We start from the raw sequence: 19,121 nt of genomic DNA, 5'->3' as shown, positions 1-19,121 counted from the left end.
TGATTCTGAAGTGTTCTGATATAAATAAGCAGAGAGAAACATACATTAAAAAAAAAAAAAACTGACTTCTAAGTATTCCATCTCCTTGCCATGATCGACAATGCTTAGTCACTCAAACCTCAGCACAGTGCACATGCTGAAGGGAAAACTGCTGAATACAAACAATAGGCAGCATAACTGTTTGTAGGTCGTGGGCATTAAATTTGGGGTGTGTTTACTGGTTTATTTTCAATTTATTTTGTTATTTCCCTGATCCATGCTCATCCCAGTTACATTAGTCTTCCGTGCACAAAATTAGCCAGTTGTGGAAAGGATTTGGATGAACCAAGGGAAATGACACAGCAGGAAAATAAACAAACAAACAGATAAAACCACAGAACCCAAACTTGAGGAACAACCATGTTCAGTTCTCACTGAACCAAGCTTAGGCTTAGCAAGGCCATACGCAATGCTGTCACGTTCCTGGCACTTCCCTGAAACAAGCTATCAAATTCTGTGGAATCCACAATATCTCATAAATTACAGCTTCTAACTTTCCTGAAACAAGTCTACAGATCTGTTGGATGATGGAGGGAACTGAATGTAGCAGGAAACAAGCACAGATACGATTAACAACATTATGCAGCTCTTAATCACGTTCAAGTTAATTCATCTTCATATTTAAACCCAAAAACGTGGATTCAAAAATACATATATCTGGTTATAACACCACTGGCACAACACAACCAGAAGAGCAAGCAAAGAAAGACTGTCATATGGCAGCACTCCGTATTGTCTGGAGGAGAGAAATAAAGGTGTGATAAGGAAACCTAATTAACTTCACGGATTGTGAGTTGGACAGGAACCAAACTTTGAGTTCTGCAGGTGGAAAAGAAAAGCTGATTTCTAAGATGTTGGTGCATAAAGTAACAGGACTTGGCAGGAGACCATGTATGGAAAACAAAGGGGGATCAAAATGACACAACAGTGAGGCGAGACAACAGTGGCTATCTGAAGATAAAAGAGGTGTTGGGGGGAGAGAGAAGAAATTTATCCAAGGATTCTCAACCAAATAATATAATAGTAAATCAGCCATCCATCCATTACTGAGTCTTTTCTTAATTTTCAGCATCCATATACGCTAGCTTCACAACAAAAAGGAACTTTGGTCATAGCTGTGCACTTAAACATGGCCAACTATTTCTACCTTTAATATGATCTATAACTCTCTACTAATCTACCTTTAGATAACTTCCCAGAAGCGCTGCCTACGCTTTGCTTAAATATTTCTAGAGGTAAAGTTTGCAGATACGTACTCAATTATTTCTTTGCTTCTTCTCAGCTGGATTTAAATAACAGTACTTTTCCAAACAACTCTAATGCTTGAAGAATCAAAACATTCAGGAAAAAAAGCACTTGAAAATAAAGTAGCTGAACACCTTGATGGAACAAGGAGATGAATTCAAGGGCTTGTTGGATAGGAGAGTGCATTTTAAGCAAGTTTATTTTGTGTATTGCACAAATTGTACATCCCCAATGCCTCAAATTAACAGAGCAAGAATATGCAATGAGCAGCTAAAAGAACAAAAAGCTACGGAATATTCTTCAGTCACTTGTCTCTAACTATGCACTAAAAAATACTCCAAGTTCCAGGGCCTTCTTCATTAGTTTGGTCCTTCTAAGACACGAAAACAAAGATAAGGCTTGTGAAGATGCCGAAATCTGCATGCAAATACCACAAGCTTAGCACTGCTCAGGTGGGAAAAGACCTTAAAGATCATCGAGTCCAAACACTTAGCAATGCTCTAACGTAATTCTTCTTACCTCTATAGAACAACCTAATTCCATAGTTGAGGCAACACTGGAATAAGCATATATTAGTACATCTTCATTAAATTAGACCTTTTTTTTTTTTTTTGCCACAAAATAGAAGTAACCGTCACTAACAACTTACAAGAAAGAATAGTCCTTACAGCTGGTTTAAAGCACAAGAATATATAGCTCACGGGAGTTTTCCATTGATGCTTTTATACAGAAGTAAAACAAGTAGTTCCCACTCTCCCCAGCCCACTCACACCCACAGCAAAGTTTACTACTTCTCTAAACATAGCAGTACAGCAGCTTACAGACACTGAGGAGTTTAAAACGTTTTTGGTTGTGGGTTTTTTGTTGGTTTTTTGTTGTTTTTTTTTTGCCTCACAGAAGAGAACATCACAAACACTCACCCTTACAAAAGGGTAAGAAAGATCCAGTCTTACTACCTATCTTCCCCCACACGTGGCTCTGTAGGCACAGGGAAGAGACAACCAGTGGAGTAAGGACAGGAGCAAAACAACTCAGTCAGCCTTTTCTGCAGAACACATCCTGTGTCACTACAACTGGAGTTACTTAATGTATGCAAATTACACAGTTACTAACTTACACACACATACCCCACACACTCAAAGAACATCAAGCTAACCATCTGATTTGTATTCTCTTATTTCTACATAGAAATGCTACATTGCTCCGCTGTTTTTAGAACAAATAGTTAAATACGCCAAGGGATCTACTATTCAAATAGAATTTTCTAGACCATTTCACTCTTTCAGTAACCAGTGATTTTTAAGCTTGTTTATAACATGCCTAACTGCAGTGCATACCACATAAAAAGGTATTTTCTTCTAAACTTTTCCCCAACTTCCAGCAACAAGTTATCACCTTACCTGGAGCACCACATCCAAATGGTTTTTAAACACATCCAGGGATGGTGACTCAACCACCTCCCTGGGGAGTCTATTCCAGTGTTTAACAACCCTTTCTGTAAAGAAACTTTTCCTGATATCCAACCTAAACTTACCTGGGTGCAAGTTGAGGCCATTTCCCCTCATCCTGTCAGCAGTGAGAAGAGACCAACCCCTCTCTTGCTGTAAGCACCTTTCAGATATTAGAAGAGAGCAGTAAGGTCTCCCTCTCAGCCTCCTCTTCCCCAGACTAAACAGCCCCAGTTCCTTCAGTCTCTCCTGGTAGGGCATATTCTCCAAGACCTTCACAAGGCTTGTTGCCCTTCTTTGGACCTGCTCCAGCACCTCCACGTCCTTTCTGTACCCCAAACTGAACACGGTAGTCAAGGTGAGGCCTCACCAGTGCCAAGTACAGGGGCAGGATGACTTCCCTAGTCCTGCTCACTACATCATTCCTGATACAAGCCAGGATGCCATTGGCCTTCTTGGCCACCTGGAATCTACATCATCACTGCAGTCCCATTGAAATCAACAAAGCACCTGCCAGCAGCGCAACCCTGCTGCAAGATCAAAAGCATCTGTGCTTCGGCAGTGATTTATTTCCACTCCATGTTAACATCACTCAAAATATTTTGAGATACATAGGCAAAACAGAGAGGAAAATTACAGAATGCAACTTTTCAAGTAATTACTGTCACTTAAAATTTTGAGATTGCAGCGTTAAACTTCCAGCTTACTTTCTTCTTCCTTTACAAGCTGCTGTCGCATTCTCATAGTGGCTTTTAATTTAAGAAAAAAAAAAATACAATATTTGCAAAGCCCTGAACAGTTTCCATGTGTTGAAACACTGTCATTGTTATTGTCAGGAACAAAATCAGTTTTGCCTTCAGGTTCTCAGAGCTGTAAACAATTCCAGCAACAATGACTTTTTGGATATAATTTGGAAGTCTGACATCCATTCTACATGCTGTGTAAGGGACTCCATGCCAGAATTTCATTAAGGCAGTATTTCTGTCCCTCAGAGACAAGGGGCAGAACGTTGCAACTCACAGCTAGAGGATTTGGTATCTATTTGTTCAAGTGGCAATTTTAATGTCAAATTGAAAAATTACTTCAGCAAAGCACTGCTCCGCTGAGTGGAAGAGTTCTCAATAGCGGCAAAAGAAAATGCTGGAAAAGCTCTCGGGATCAGAGCATCCATCACAAGCAGGCTAGAGAAGACAGCAAGGATAGTTCTCCCTTGTCTCCAAACAAGGAGGCTAGGTAGATAAAGGCGGTACTGAAACACGAGGCGGCTGCCACAGCACAGCTTCCAAGTCTGGATACATCCTTTCACGACTGGAATTTGTGCATTTAAGGCAACGTGCGAGGGTAAAGAAGAGGGACGCTACAGGAGCATCTATCTAACAAAGACGAAGCGCAGGACAACACGACGCGGTTATCTCCCTGCGTGACCCCGCGGCGCCCGGCTCACGGGAGCCCGGCGGCGCGGAGCATCCTGACAGCGCCGCCCGCCTTCAGCACGGGGACAGCACGATCCGCAAAGGCGCGGAGCGGCAACAGGACGGCGAGGCAGCGGCTCTGCCTCCCCCCCGCGGCCCCAGCTGAACCTCGGGAAGAGCCGCCCCGGCGTCGGGGCCACGCCGGCTCTCCGGACCCCCCCAGCGGGCCGCCGTGCCGTTACGCACCTTTCGCCCAACGGACGCGCCCGCTCCCCCTCGAAACCGCCCCGAGGCCCTGGAAGGGCGGTCGCCGCGTCCTGCGAGACGCCGCCCCGGGACGCCGCCCGGCCCCGCACGAGAGCGCGGGAGAGGGGACCCGAGGGGAGGCCGACGACAGCCGCAGCCCCGAGGCGCTCCCCCCGGGACCGCCGCCGCCGCATCTCCTCCCGCACCGACGGCCCGGTCCCGCCCCGCGACAGCGGCCGCCGCCCTCGGGCCGGCACGGCGGGCGGGAAGCGCGGGGCCGCGGCGCCGCACACCCCCCGGCCGGGCGCCGCCCTCGCCTCCTCCCCCCGCCGCCGCTCCTTGACAGTTGGCAGCCGGGCGCGCGCCGCGGGAACTCCGTGCGCGTGCGGCCGAGCGGAGCCGTTCCCAGCCGTTCCCGGCCGCCCCGCCGCCGAGGCGCCCCCGCCCGCCCCGCAGACTCACTGCGGAGGTTGTGGATGAGCTCGGAGTGGCTGGCGCCGCCCGACTTCCAGGCCATGGCGAGGCACGCTCTGCGGAGCAGGTAGAGAGCCGCCTTCAGCGCCGCGACTGCGCACAGCAGCTTCCCCAGGAAGGACACAACCTCCAGCGCCGACACAGGCGCCGCCTCCTCGCCGCCTCCTCCTCCTCCTCCCCCCGCCGCCGCCGCCGCCGCTGCGGCTGCCGCGCGACCGCCGGGGGGAGGGGCCACGCGCCCACCGCCCCGCGCGCCCGACATGCTCCGGACGGTGCCGCCGTTCCGCCGCCGCGGGTCGCGCATGCGCGCCCGCCGCCGGGGCGCGCGGGGGCTTCGAGGAGGGGGAGCTCCCCCGGCCTGGGTGGGGCGCTGCGCGCCGTGCGCGGGGGGGAGGGGGAGGTCGCGGGACGTGCCCGGCGCCACGGCGCGCGCGGGCGGACGCGGCTGCGGCGTGGGGAACGGCCTCGTGCGCCCTGACACGAACGCTGCGGCCCTCCCCGGTTAACGGGGGTTGATTACGAACATGTCCGACGGGGGAGGCGGCAAGCGCTCGCTACGAGGTGGGTTAACGAGAGAGGTACCGCAACTGCGCGGATCCGCTCCCCTGAACTCCCCTCACCTCCCCTCACCCTTTGTGGCCGCTCTCGTGAAGCGCCCCCCGCCTCACACCTCCCGGCCCGGCAGTATCGGCCGTTATTGGCCCGCGCTCCTCGCCGCCCTCACGAGTCAGCCAATTACTGCCGCCTCGCTGCGCGGCATTTTGCATGAGGTGCGCTTATTGGCCGCAGCCAGCCCGTGAGGGCCGAGCCTACGTGTCGAAAGTTGCTATTGGTCAGCTGGCGCGAGCCTCGGCGGCCGGGCGGGAAGATCCGCTGAGCCATCGTCAGGCGGCCGCGGCATTGCGGCTGCAGGCTGACGGGGGCGAGTGCTGCGCTGGCGGCTGAGCGTTGCCACATGTCTGCCGCCGCGCCGTGTTGTTACAGGGCAAGGCTGCACGCTTAAAATTCCTTTTAGAAGGCGTCCGGCTTACAAAATCGCTAGCTTGAAGTGTAATAAATACCACAAGGCTTCGATACAGCTTTGCTCTGCCCCTGCGCGTGCAGAGTGAGGAAGCAGTTCTTTGCTTTAGAAACGTGAGACCACGAACTACCAGGTCCTGTCGGCAATGTGTAGTACGAACGTTGGAGAACATAAGGTGTCAGTCATAAATTGAAATACCATATTGTTCTCTGAAAGCGCTCCAGGCACGAGGACACACACTCCTGTTATGCCACCACGAGAGATGCAGATAACATCCTTATGTGTAAAAATCCATCTTGGGAGTGATGAGGCAGCACCATCTCCACATCACACTGCTCTCCATCCCACGATCATTAATTCAGGTAAGGGAAGTGAAGTGAGTGCAGAAATTTGCTTTTCTGGCTAGCATTCCCTAAAGGGCAAAGCTGGCAGTTGCCCAGTGTTCACACCAGGGTCGGGTTGTGTCCATTGAATCCCCAGACCTTTCCTATCTGGTTCTTGTAATATTGGAGATGGATCTGCTGCTTCATTTTGTATTCTGCATCCATTTTCTCTCAGGCACGATCTGGAAACTGCTCTGCAGCCCCTCCCACAGCATGCAGGGTCTCCTTGTTGTGTCCAGTGGGTCAGGAAGGAAGGAAAAGAGCCCTGGAGTTACAAGAATTCCCAAAGGGCAGCAAGTACAAAGAACAAACAGACATTGTAAAAACACGCAAACAAAAATACTTCATTGTTTTAAATGCAAAAGGCATTTTCTGTTGTCAGATGCAAGCAAACTGCATTGCTTTTACATACAGAGGCTGTTAGCAACAAACTAGCTGACCCATGCTTAAAAGCATTCCAGGGATACTTACCCCCTTGGGAGACCAGAAATACCAGAGAAGCCATTTTCATACAGCCTGACTGTTCCTGCCAGCACCAGGCTTGAATTAGGCTTATGCTTGTCAGAGAATAGAGAAAGAGCCTAACATAATCTCAGAGGAACACACAAACCTACCCTGCAGCTTTGAGGCTGACCTCGGCCATTTATTGGTACCATGCTTGGCATGGTTTCTCAGATAGTGACAAGAATGTAAGTGATATCTGGGGTGGTAACAGGCATGTGTGAAGGAAATGGTTTGGCTGTGCAGATTTCCAGGAACTTTAAGATGAGCCAATTGGGCTCAAATGACACTGAGAAACTACATCAATGGCAATAGGATGCACCGTTTTATGCAACAAACAGCCATGAGGGTCACTTGCATTTTTCGCTCTACAGCCCCTAGCCATGAGTCTGTTATTAAAACCTATTAAGAGCATGCTTGTCAGTAAAAGCCCATGAAAGAATGTCTGTGTTCTATGCCAGAAAAATAATTTTAAAAATACATATATAATTTTTAAAGTGTTTTCTGTCTGTCAGCACATTTTCATCTGCTCTTACACTCAAAGTTCCTTCATCTTCCTCCTCACTTGTCTGATCTAGCATGAGCACCTCAGTCCCCAGATGTCCACGGTCAGTTGCAGACCCCTCCACCTTCCAACTCCCCAGTCCCTCCAGGCCCTGCCAAGGAAGGGACAGGGGAATGTCAGTAGTGGGTCATCATGTGATTGCTCTGACATGGAGATCCCAGTAGTTTTAAGCATGCTGCCCATTGGTTCTCTCTCCTTTTCTGCACATTCACCCACATCTCAGTCTCTTACACATTTATATATAAACCCCTCCATGCTACTATTTCTGTTTTATCCTTTTCCTCCCACCTCATGCACCCATTAGAATTTTGAAAGCCTTTGAATTTCAAAAGCATATGAAAAACTGTTCATCACTGTCTGGTCCCATCTGCTTCTGCATATACATACGGCAAGCAGGAATTTCTTTATGAAATGTTCCTGCTGAGCATTTCCGCAGCTATGTCCCAAACCATACACTAATTGGCTTCTACACCTACACTCACTCCCCTCCCTGCCTCTGTTCTCTTTTTAACTTAATCATTCTCCTTCATCATTTCTCTCTTCCTGTTGTTCCAACCCGGCTTTAATTTTATGTTTCCATTTCAGAATTTTGCATCTAAGGTTATTTTGAACTCTGTCTCCATAGGTCAGGGCAAACAAGGGCTATGAGGGTGCTTGTGGCCCCAGCTCTCTGTTCTTACATCTGCTCTGCAGTGCCCTGCACTGGCAACTGTGCTTGTTCAGGAGATTGAACTGGGCATAGCTCCAGGAGCTATGACCAGCAGTAAATACAGAGTCTTCAAATAACTTTCTTAAAATATTGCTGTGCAATAATTAAAGGAAAGCAGGTTACTGGCAAATAGAATTCAGAATTGGCTTCATCCTGCCTTTGCACACCCACTGACTGGCAGGTGCCTGCCTCCCCAGGCTCTGCAGCCTCTGACAGGGAAAGACATGCTTTGGCTTCTCATCCCTCTTGCTCACACTCCTAACTTTAGTCACAATGAGAACAACCCATACAAATTCATTTCTGCTTCTGCTATATATTTGGGCCCAGTGCCCAGAGCCAGCTTTGTCTAGTCCTAAAGTTCTTATTGACAACCTCAGGAATACTTGATGAGGCATTTTGTCTTGTGGTCTTTGTTTCCTTCTTTTAATTGTTTAATTAAATTTGATATTATCCTGAAACAATACCCATCTTTCTTAATGATCAAACGCGGAGATTATATTTAAAGGCCTACAGCAGCCCTAAATCCAACACAGAGCATGCTGCCAAAAGAATCTAAAAAAAAAAAAGCAACACAGGGAAGAAAAATGGATTCTTTTTTCCTTCCCAATGAAAACAGTCTGCGTCCCACCTACTCACTTTAATACTTCCCAAATGCTTCCAACCAAGCACTCCTGAGCAAAGAGAGAAACCATCCAAGAGCACAGAAGAAATAATAATAAATAAAAAAAACCCACACAAATATTATGAAGTGACCATCAAAGATATTTGTCTAATAAAACATTTCAATAATGTTGAAATATGATCTCTTCCACGTTGAGTTCTCCAGTCTGTCTCCATGCTCTCCCCAGTGACCCTTCTCACAAGCGTTAGGACAATGCGCAGGGCATACTGGAGGAGCTGGCTGTGACTTGCAAGGTCAGTGCTAGCAGCTCAGTACAGGGTGCTGCTGGAAAGTGATAATGTCACTGCAGAGAGTGGGAGAGCTGTCTTAGGGTTCATAGTATGGAGACTACCGTGGCAGCTGCTTTTCAAATACATTCTGTGTTTGTGCTGCTGTAATTATGAAAAAACGTTGCCACGAAGGAAGCTGAAGCGATGCACAAAGCACACAGCCTAACGTCCCTGATCTTGTATCACATCCGAAGAACTGTGATGCTGCAGAGTAGACCAAGAACATGTGAGAACTGCAGGAGCAGAGTTGGAAGTGTGACCAAAACATTGCCGCTGCTGCCGGTAAGCGCAGCTGGCAGAGTCCCAGGCAGCCGGCAGCGCTAGCTGTGACAAAACGCAGCAAAAACCAGGCAGGACGGAGTAGGAGGGTGGCTGTGGGCACGGCCTCACTGCGCTGCGGCGCCGTCCCATCCCGGCGCCACAGCCCGGCCCCGTCAGCCCGGAGCTCGCTTTACAGCTGACCCCTGAACTTTGCGTGCGGCAGTCGTTGAGGGCTGTGGCGATCACAGAGTCACTGGAAGGGGCCCAAAGGGATCACAGAGCCCAGCACCACCCGGATTCGCGCTCTATCTGTGTCTGAGCGCGTCGTGCAAACGCTCCTTGAACTCCCGCTGCCTTGGGGCTGCTACTGCCGCCCTGGGGAGCCCGCTCGTGACACACAAACGCGCGGCCGCGCAGTACTTGGAGAAAAAAAAAAAAAAAAAAAAAAACCGTTGTGCCTGCGGGCGGGAAGGCCCGCCTCGCCGCGCCTCCCATCGCGCCCGGCCGCTCTCGCCGCCGCGCCCAGCGCTGTCCCTCGGCGCTCGCCGTCGCCACGCAGCCAATCAGGCGGCGCGTGGCAGCGCGGGAGCCGTGCGGCGCTATGGAGGAGGTGTGCGCGCGGTTCGTGTCGCAAAAGATCAGCAAGGCCCGATGGCGGCCCCTGCCCGCCGCCGCGCTGCAGCCCCCCGACCTCTTCGCCACCGGCTCCTGGGACAACGAGGTAGCGCGGCGCGGTTCCCCCGCCTCGGGCTCCTCGGCCGCCGCGGGCAACCGCCGGGGAGCTCGGTTACGCGAACTCCGGGTAAAAGCGGCCGTGTCGTTTCCTTGCAGGACAACCGCGTCTCCGTTTGGTCTGTGGGAGATGTGGGAAGCGCGGGCCTCAATGGGGAATATCAGGGAGAGCCTCAGCTGCTGTGTGACATCCGGCACAACGGCGACGTGATGGACATGCAGGTGAGGGAGCTGCTCTGTAAGGGCGACGAATGGGCTGATAATGAGCTGAGATTTGAAAAAGAAAGTTATGGTAACGCCAGGGTAAGTTTAGGTTGGACATTAGGAAACAGTTCTTTACAGAAAGGGTGGTTAAACATTGGAATAGGCTCCCCAGGGAGGTGGTTGAGTGTCCCTGGATGTGTTTTAGAGCCGTTTGGATGTGGTGCTCGGAGATATGATTTAGCAGGGGGTTGTTAGAGTTAGGGTACTTAGGCTGCAGTTGGACTTGATGATCCTTGAGGTCCCAACCAACCTGAGTGATTCTGTGATTCTATGAAGAATGGCAGAATCAATCGGTATCGGTTTGTGGATGTTTTACTGCTCCTACCGACACATCTGAATACTCTGAATTGAAAATTATCATCTTAGTGTTGATATCAACTCATAACATGCTTATTAATCTCTTCAGTTTTTGGATCAAGAGAGAATTGTTGTTGCCTCCTCAACAGGAAGTGTGACCATATTCCGTCATCATCAGAACAACCAGGTAGGTACCTTCAGCTGCGGTCTGTGCAGTTGGATCTCAGCATAACATTTCTCAAATTTAAATTAAAATTTAAATGTCTATATTCAGCAATAAATTTGTTCAAAGCACGTTAGAAAAAGAGAAAAGGAGAGAAAAACATCTTGTGCACACACAACATAAATCAGATTCAGAACCAGACAGATTGGGTTCTGTTAATATGTTGTAAGCAAGTTGTCCATTCACTAAAAACATACTTGAGTTTATATGTGGTTATTTTTGAGAATAAATAATTTCAGGGAGTGGGAATGAATGAAATTGTACTTTTATTTATTTGCAATGGCACAACAAAGACTAATATCTGTTAGTAGTTTCATGTGGTACTTATGATAAACTGAGTTTCTTGCAATCAGAATCTAAATCTGGCCTTACACTTTGTAAAGGCCTCGGCTCTTTTTATTTGTCCTAGGAATAGATTGGAGAGATAAGTCTAGTGAGAGACATTTCACATTCAGACATAGATACTTCTAATTCCGAGTTCTCTCTCATGTGAAAAATATGGTTCAGAGCTGACAGTGCCTCACTGAAGGGAGTCCAGGGAAATTCAGATCTCTTGTTCTTATTTATGTACAAGATTCCTATTCCAGTGAGGTAGTATGGCTTTCCTGATGCTTCTTTCCAGTTGTATGAGTATTTGTGAGTATTCTGAAATCTTCACTCAATCAGGATCATTATTTACCAGCAGAATCTTATGTCTGGTTACTGCTTAGACTCTATCTGCGAGTCACCGGTGGGAGAACGCCCATTATCATGCAGATCAATACACAGCTTGTGGTGGAGCAGCATGTACTGGAGTCATCTGCAACAACCCAGAAATTGTCACTGTTGGAGAAGATGGTAGAATTAATCTTTTCAGAGCTGACCAAAAGGATGCAGTGAGGACTATAGGTATGCCAAGTAAATGCTCAGCGTATTTTGGTTTGGAACAGTTTGGTTGGTGTGTAAAATAAAATATTTATTTTTGCCAAAACATTGTTGTGTGACAAAAAGGAAAGCAATTGTGAATTGAATTAAATATTCCCAGGTGAATGTATTTCCTCCAGATCATTCCTATATTCCTCCAGACTTCAAGTATTTGTAGTATATTTCAGATATGTTTCTATATGCATTCATACTTCAAATGTTTGTAAGCTATGTTTTAGCTGGTGGAGATTTGAAGATTTAACATTCTCAGTAAGCTCTGTTTGATCTGGAATTGTAGCTAGATGCTGTGATAGAGTGCATGAAATACAGTTACATTTCCAAAAGCATTGTGTCACCCATTGTTTATAAGTAGGGGTCAATTACTATTGTCATTTCAATTCATTATTTGTAGTAAGATTAACCTTTGTGCTATCCATATTCAAAACCATCAGGTTGTGTGGAAAAGAATTTGTGTGTTCGAAAGGAGCACCGGGAGCCAGAAATTACTATTTGTTCTCTGTTCTACCAGATATCATGGCTCACAGCCATCATCTTTCACTTAGTGAAATGGGTTCATATTTCCTTGAGTAAGCTTTATCTAACAGAGTAACAGATGTTTGTGGAAGGTGTCAAAACTTATCTCAGCATTTCTATCTTGCTTGTCTCATGGAATAGTGTGTAGCAATTGGTGGAAATCGAACTTAAACGCAGAAATGATTTGAAGCACAGTAACAGCATTCTTGATAATGGAACTTTCTTCCTGAAACCTCAGTTTGACACGTTGCCTGTGTTTCCCTCAAGTGAAATCTTGCTTCAGATTGAACAGATGAAGGAACTTAGACAGTGATAAGCCAATTAAGGAATTAAGCTCTCTGGGATTTCTAGAGAGGGGTACTTGTGTGTGCATGTCTGTATACATGTGCACACAAGGCAAATCCTATTAATTGCATACAGTTCTTTACTGAAGCTCCTTGAGAACTGCAGGAAGTCATTTTAGAACATAGGAAGAAACACAGAAGTTGCACAAGGCAGACTTTCAGTAGTAACATGCAAAAAACAGTAACTCTTCAGTGCTGAGTGGAAAAAAGTAATTAGCTAAAAAGGTTTATTTTAATTTCAAGTTTTCACTTATAAACAGATACTAACACAGAATGTTTTGGCACAGGTTTAATAAAATAGAATGTTTTGCTGACTTAGGAAGGAGATGTCCACACAAATCTTTGTTTTTCTTTGAGCAGTTGCTCAAATGATTGTATTCAGATTTAATAATGTGCAGGATGCAAGTCATTAATTTTCATAGTGCTCACTTGATGATATTATGTAAAAAGGTTTGCTCTGTAGAGGTAAATAAACTGAGATTGCACTGAGGCACTGAGCTCAGCAGGAGTATATGCATAAAAGAAATCATATGTGAATTAACAGAGAAATATCCTTTTGGAAACAGAAATAATGAAATATAAATGAACCATAAATAATTCAGTCAAGTGTATGACCTGGTAAGTGGATCTTACTTGGACTTAAGTGGAAAGGACTAGCAGAAACTCATTGATTAGAGCTGATTTTACAGTAAGAGTTGGAGTGGGTGAGAAGAGGATGTCTTGGAAGATGCTTTAAAGTTGCCTAGAATGGAGTTCAATATTGTAAGCAATCCTTAGTGTAGATGTACCTTGACATTTCTACTGCCGTTTAATGGATTTAAGAGTATAATATAAAATTGATAGGCTTATACCCAACTGCTGTGGAAAAAATCTCAAAAGTTAGAGATGAAGTAAGAATCTTCTGGAGACAAAAGTACGTGTCATTGCTAAATCACTTATTTTGCCAGAAAATTTTAAATCTATCACAACTTAAGTGTTCAGTCATTTAGCATTTTTTTCTGACTGTGCTGCAGCTTTCATTTAAATATTAAGCAGAAAAAAATCCCTCACTCAAATGTCTGTAACCTGGCAGTAATGTAAATTTTGTCTCAATACCAGGAAAGGTATTCCTATTATGCAACCAAAAAAATCACCTTTGATTTTAATTAATTTTTAAAAAGTTGGAGTGAAAGTAGTCTTAATGATACCCCATCATAACTGAAATGAAAGATTTACATAAAACAGAGCGATTCTATATATATGCAGTGCTTGTTTTAGTCTCTCCTAAAGCCTCATGTTTCAAGTCAGTGCCGTGAACTGTTTTTGACATTTGTAGAAAACTGTGATCAGAAAGAGCACTGTAGATAAGGACCTGGAAAATGGCTTTTCCGTTAGTTAAGATTAACAGACAAAGCATTGTTTCTGTTAGTCTTTAAGGATGACTGCTCTTGGAAAATGCCTAAAGAAAGAGTTGTAAACACTGATTGCTGAAATAAGTGCTTCTGTGTACCACTGTTTTGTGTTGTCAGCAAGAGTTATGGTTTCTTGTAGGAGAAACAGGCAGGAGAAGAGCATCTGAAAAATTCCGTAGCCTTTCTTGCATTTGTGGATGCAGAGCTCATAAAGAAAACTCTCAGGAAAGTCACAGGCTTGGTTAAATTGATTCTTCTTAGGTACTCCAGAAAGAAAACTTATGCATCAGCAAGTGGGTCATTAAACACTGAACCTAATTAAATACAGTCTCTTAAAGATTTGTCTAGATAACATTTCTATAGAAAGCAAGGTTATTCTTGCAACACTTAAAATTTCCCATGGCGCTGGGCCATCTCTTACTCTGAAAATGTGGTCTGATTTTAGAAAAGCTGTTTTGTGTTTATTAAATGGAGATAAACATTCAGTAGGTTTACCTGAATTTGTAGTTTCATGCTTTGCTAACCTCTCTTGCAGACAATGCGGATAGCAGTACACTCCATGCTGTGACTTTCCTTCGCACAACTGAGATCTTGACAGTAAATTCAATTGGACAGTTGAAAATATGGGACTTCAGACAACAAAGAAATGAGCCAGCTCAAATATTTTCTTTGTAAGACCTTAATTTTTGTCTACTTACTGAGAAACACGTGCTACTTTATATCTGATTTAAGTCTGTCCTTATGCCACCTCATTTTTGGCAATGGGATGATTAATAGCCTTTTTTTTTTTCCCCAAAATATTTCTACTGCTTTGCTATTCAGTACCAGAAGCAGAGTCTGCTTAATTACTGTTGTGAGTGAGCACTGTAATGGTCTGTTTTGTGATCTAACTCTGAAGGACTGTTGTATCTGCACATTTGTTCTTTAAGAGAAAAGCAAAGCACTCCTTCCTATTTAGCTGATTAATTATACATCTGTTTTTTTCCCAAAAGGTCTGTAAAAAAAAAATAATTGCTGACATTTGAAATGTTTCTGAATGATAACTTTATGCCTTTTAAGGTATTATGAGAAAACAAGCATAGAGCTAGATTCATATCCTGTTGTATGTGGAATAGTTCCCATTGCCATTAATAGGCTTAGGGTTTGGTACCTGGTTAGTGCCTCATCTCCCCTGTAACTCAGATCTCCCTCTGTAACTGGCTGTGTATGTTGCAACTGTAATTATAGTTATAACTATAGTTATAACTATAACTATATATCAGAGTAACCTTCTTGTAGGTATACTTGAAATTTTTGTACACAAGGTTTTCTCACTCTTGTCAAGCTGTTGCATGTTGTGTAGGTACCTGTATGCCCAAGGGCCAGAACCTGCTGCCAGTCATAGCAGCCTGTTACTTCTATAGGTCTTAACTCCAATAGATGTCATATGGCTGCAGTTGATACAGTTGCCCTGTTGGTCAGCGATCATAGAGTGTAAGACAAAATGTAAATTGAATGAAGGATTTGTATATATACATATTTTTTCTCCTTTACAGGACAGGTGACAGAGTTCCACTGCACTGTGTGGACAGACACCCCAGTCAGCAACACATTGTGGCCACAGGTGGCCAGGATGGGATGCTGAGTATCTGGGACATCAGGCAGGGTACTATGCCAGTGTCCCTGCTAAATGCTCATGAAGCAGAAAGTGAGTATCCGAGTTAAGGAAGAGAGAGAGAAGGTGTTTTAGAAAAAGGTTCTGTAAATCCTGGATAAAAAACTTGGATATGTTTAGCAGCAGTATAAAGCAATCAGTCATATTTGCTTCATAAAGTGCCTTTATCCAATTGGTTTTGTTTTGCTGCCTCTCTGTATGTGAAATTGTTCTCATCTAAAAGACAACTCTGTTTAAATTAAAACTAGAATAAGTAAGCAGTTCTTTGTTAATTCTTAATCAGAAAATTTCTTATAAAGCAGGTATATTAATAGTTTCTACTTATAGAAACTGATGCTGCAGTAAACAGCATAAAGCAAGAAAGAGGGAATAAACTTAAAAACATAAAGGAGGGAGAAATGAAGGTAGTACACATGCGTTTGGTGATTTCACAGTGCTGAAATGGCTCACTTTTATTTTATATGAATAATAGCAATTCATTTTGTGCTGAACATTTCCTGACTGGCATGATTTTATTTAAGGATTAAGAAATAAGCTTTGAGTTAAGTTTTACTGTCAAATATTTTTCTCATTTGTGATGTTTAGACACAATTGAATAATGTGCATGCTGGGAAGATTTAAACAAATAGTAGAGAAGGTGGCATAAGAAATTATTCAGAATGCCTGAATTTAGAGAAGATTGTAACCTCTAGCGCCATGCACAGTATTGAAAATGGGGCATTTCTTTTTTCCTCTCCTGTGGAGGAAATACTGTAGTAGTAACTAAAGGTGGCGTTTAGGGCCTTTTTCCCCACCTACCCATCACACCAGTTGAGAATGGAAGCTTTTGGTGGGAGCCAGAGTACATGTCCATGTCATATTTACAAGAGGACACTGAGCTTTGTATCTGATACTTTTGAAATAGTTTTGTTCCTTTCAGACCTTGAGGATCCAGTCTTCACTAGCCCATAAAGTTTAAAAAAAAAAAAAAAAGTTTCCTTCTCAGAAAGCAGTTGCATTCTTCTCTTTAGTTGAAGCTCTCTTTTCATTTACTGGAGCTGACAGTTCTTTCTCACCACCCTTCTCACAAGCAAACCTGTAGGAGGCACTTGCGGAGTGACTTCATTCTGCGTATGGCCAAGCTAAATAATGCTGCTTCCACTGTTGTATGTTACTATTAAGTACACTCCTTTTTATGTGTGCAAACACTGTAGTTCTAAATCGTATATCCTACAATGCTGTGGCAACAACCACACTGGCTGTTGAGGCACATTGTGTTCTTCCAGACTGGATGGATAAGTGAAATACTTACATTTGAAATGGCTGGAAATTGTGGTGATTTTATTATCACCACTATCCTTACTGAAAGAAGCCATCCTGATTTGCAGTTGCAAAGCTGTCTTTCCCCTTTCATTAATAACACTTCAGTTATTTTAAGACAAAAGTGAGCTCTTGGGGTTTCATAATCACTAACTGGATTTTAGTAGTGGAGGAACCAAACTGCTTTTAGGATCATTGCAATGTAGAAATATTTAAGAGCATGGTTATACTTTTTAAGTATGCTTTTTTTTTTTTTTTAATATATATTTGTAGTGTGGGAAGTTCACTTCCACCCCTCCAACCCAGATCACTTATTTACGTGTTCTGAAGATGGATCTCTTTGGCACTGGGATACTTCCACAGATGTATCTGAAAAACCATCTTTTCTTCATCAAGGTAAGGATGTCTGAAGTTAGATTGCATTTAATTTGTCAGATGGCAGCATAATTAAAGCCATTGTGCTTATTTATATAATCCAATTATAATACGGTCCTAATTCAGAAAATTAAAATGTTTTATGTTCTTAGAAAGAAAGGACTGATAGGCACTTCAGGAAAACTGCTTAAAAGGCAAACACTTGAGTGGGGTTCTTCTGTTTTTAATTTGTCCTTGCCATACTCTGTCCTGTACATAAAGAAGTACATCTGGTATTTCAAAGATAGATTGAGCCCAGTTAAAACTTACACATACACAGAAAAGACATGAAGGCAGGCTAAATGACGTTAGTGTCTGAGGGAGATGTGCAACGTTTTATAATACCAAAATAAATGGTAAGTTATTAAGATAGTGGAATTATGAATTTACTCATACGTAAACTTAACAAAGTCACAGCTAGAAGATTGTTCCTGAATAAAATTTGATCCCTTTGCGTTGTGCAGGATTTTAGTTGACCATATGATACTGACTTAGTAGAAACATTTCACATTCTGATCATAAAGACTGCTTGATTGTTTGTAACTTCAAATTGTAAACAGTAGAGAAACGTTCCCCTTTTTTATAAACTGATTTCCCTATCCTCCCTGTTCTCTTTCTTCTAGGAGGAAGAAGTACAGCCTATATTTCCCACAGCACCATTAACCAGTCTGTAGTAAGTGCCTGGCTAAGCAACGATCCAACCAAGGACCGAATGGAAATCACCAACCTAATTCCAAATCAGACTTTGTCTGTGAATACTTTAGATGTTTTGGGACCATGTCTAGTGTACGGTACTGATGCAGAGGCTATTTATGTGAACAGACAACTTTTTGCATGACATTCTTCCAGTATCCCTTTGAAGTGCTGATCAATTTTAACTACAGAGAAATGTTGTCCATTTTATTTGGCTTCTTAACTACACTGAGTGTTATCAGCATGTGAAGGAAAGGCTTTCAGCTTGACCTGCCATTGCAGAAGGAATACAAATTGTCCCAGATTCTGAAAGCTCTCAGTCATTACTGATGCTTCATCATGAGTAGCTAAGCACATGTACATGTCAGCTTGCTCTGATTTCTTCCCTGATGCCTGCTTTTGCTAAGCAGACATGGTAGTTACTAGGGCAAAAATATATGTTGTAAGATTATTTCCGTAATACACCCAAGGTGAAGTAAAGGCAACACAAGCTTCTCTTTTTTTTTTTTTTTAAACATAAAGACTTTTTTTTTCGAGTATTAATTCAAGGCCAAACTATGAGGTTCTTTGGCATTCCTTTTATGTCACTTGAGACAGATAGGATTTTTTAATCTGAGGGTTTTTTTAATGTGTTTTGGGAAGATAACTTTTTATCTTAGGGATTGAGAATCACAGAGGAAAGCTCTCAGACCTCTGAAACATGAAAGGTCCCATCAGGATCTTAACATTTTACATTTTTTCAGGTTATTTACAGTTTTGTCGTGGATGTTAAAACCTGAATGTTAAAATGTCACATGTTAAAACTTGATGATGATAACCTGTCAGTTATTCTCACCAGAAGACTGTTTATGTAGTTATATGGTTCATAAGTGAGAGACTTGTTGGCTGTGGTTTTGGGTGTGAGACTGAGGCTTCCTCAACTTAGGACATAGTCCTGTCAACCATACTTTTACATCTGGTCTGTTGTAATCTTTGGAAGGTTGATTTTACGAATAATGTCATTCCTCCCTTTTGTTGCAGAGAACAGTTTCTCTTTTTAATAAATATTTTGCAGAAGAACAATGGTCTGACTTTGTACATTAGTTCAAATAGATGTACCTGTAGCCATCTGCACAGGG

At 43.9% G+C, this 19,121-nt stretch overlaps 2 protein-coding genes across 5 annotated transcripts in view; one reads left to right on the top strand and one right to left on the bottom strand.

Annotated features, from left to right (window-relative positions):
• PCMT1 (protein-L-isoaspartate (D-aspartate) O-methyltransferase) overlaps positions 1-5,141 on the bottom strand; it is a 35,885-nt gene extending 30,744 nt beyond the window's left edge. For both annotated transcript variants that reach the window (XM_031612042.2, XM_090135582.1), the window contains exon 1: positions 4,853-5,141. In XM_031612042.2, the coding sequence (XP_031467902.2) occupies positions 4,853-5,126 (274 nt within the window). In that variant the 5' untranslated portion in view covers positions 5,127-5,141. The remainder of the gene's footprint in view (positions 1-4,852) is intronic.
• NUP43 (nucleoporin 43) lies at positions 4,841-19,065 on the top strand. Of its 3 annotated transcripts, none has more exons than XM_090135581.1 (9): positions 4,841-4,931; positions 6,102-6,247; positions 10,087-10,209; positions 10,658-10,735; positions 11,482-11,659; positions 14,479-14,614; positions 15,479-15,630; positions 17,170-17,292; positions 17,934-19,065. In XM_090135581.1, exons 2-9 carry the CDS (start codon positions 6,191-6,193, stop codon positions 18,146-18,148), a joined length of 1,062 nt encoding a protein of 353 aa, XP_089991707.1. In that variant the 5' UTR covers positions 4,841-4,931; positions 6,102-6,190; the 3' UTR covers positions 18,149-19,065. The 3 variants fall into 3 exon arrangements, with proteins under 3 accessions (XP_089991707.1, XP_031467886.2, XP_031467878.1); XM_031612026.2 differs by lacking the exon at positions 4,841-4,931 and adding an exon at positions 5,233-5,425; XM_031612018.2 differs by lacking the exons at positions 4,841-4,931; positions 6,102-6,247 and adding an exon at positions 9,791-9,976.
• Positions 19,066-19,121: the final 56 nt, after the last annotated feature.

Source organism: Phasianus colchicus, chromosome 2 (assembly GCF_987193195.1).
Source record: "Phasianus colchicus chromosome 2, bPhaCol1.hap1.1, whole genome shotgun sequence".
Classification (NCBI taxonomy): domain Eukaryota; kingdom Metazoa; phylum Chordata; class Aves; order Galliformes; family Phasianidae; genus Phasianus; species Phasianus colchicus.
The sequence above is the reverse complement of the archived record's forward strand: the minus strand, read 5'-3'. Positions and strand labels throughout refer to the sequence as shown.

Coding starts and splice junctions, on each gene's coding strand:
- NUP43 (XM_031612018.2), top strand. CDS start 9,857: ATGGAGGAGGTGTGCGCGCGGTTCGTGTCGCAAAAGATCAGCAAGGCC. Junction 9,977..10,086: donor CCGGCTCCTGGGACAACGAG/GTAGCGCGGCGC, acceptor GTTTCCTTGCAG/GACAACCGCGTCTCCGTTTG. Junction 15,631..17,169: donor AAATGCTCATGAAGCAGAAA/GTGAGTATCCGA, acceptor ATATATTTGTAG/TGTGGGAAGTTCACTTCCAC.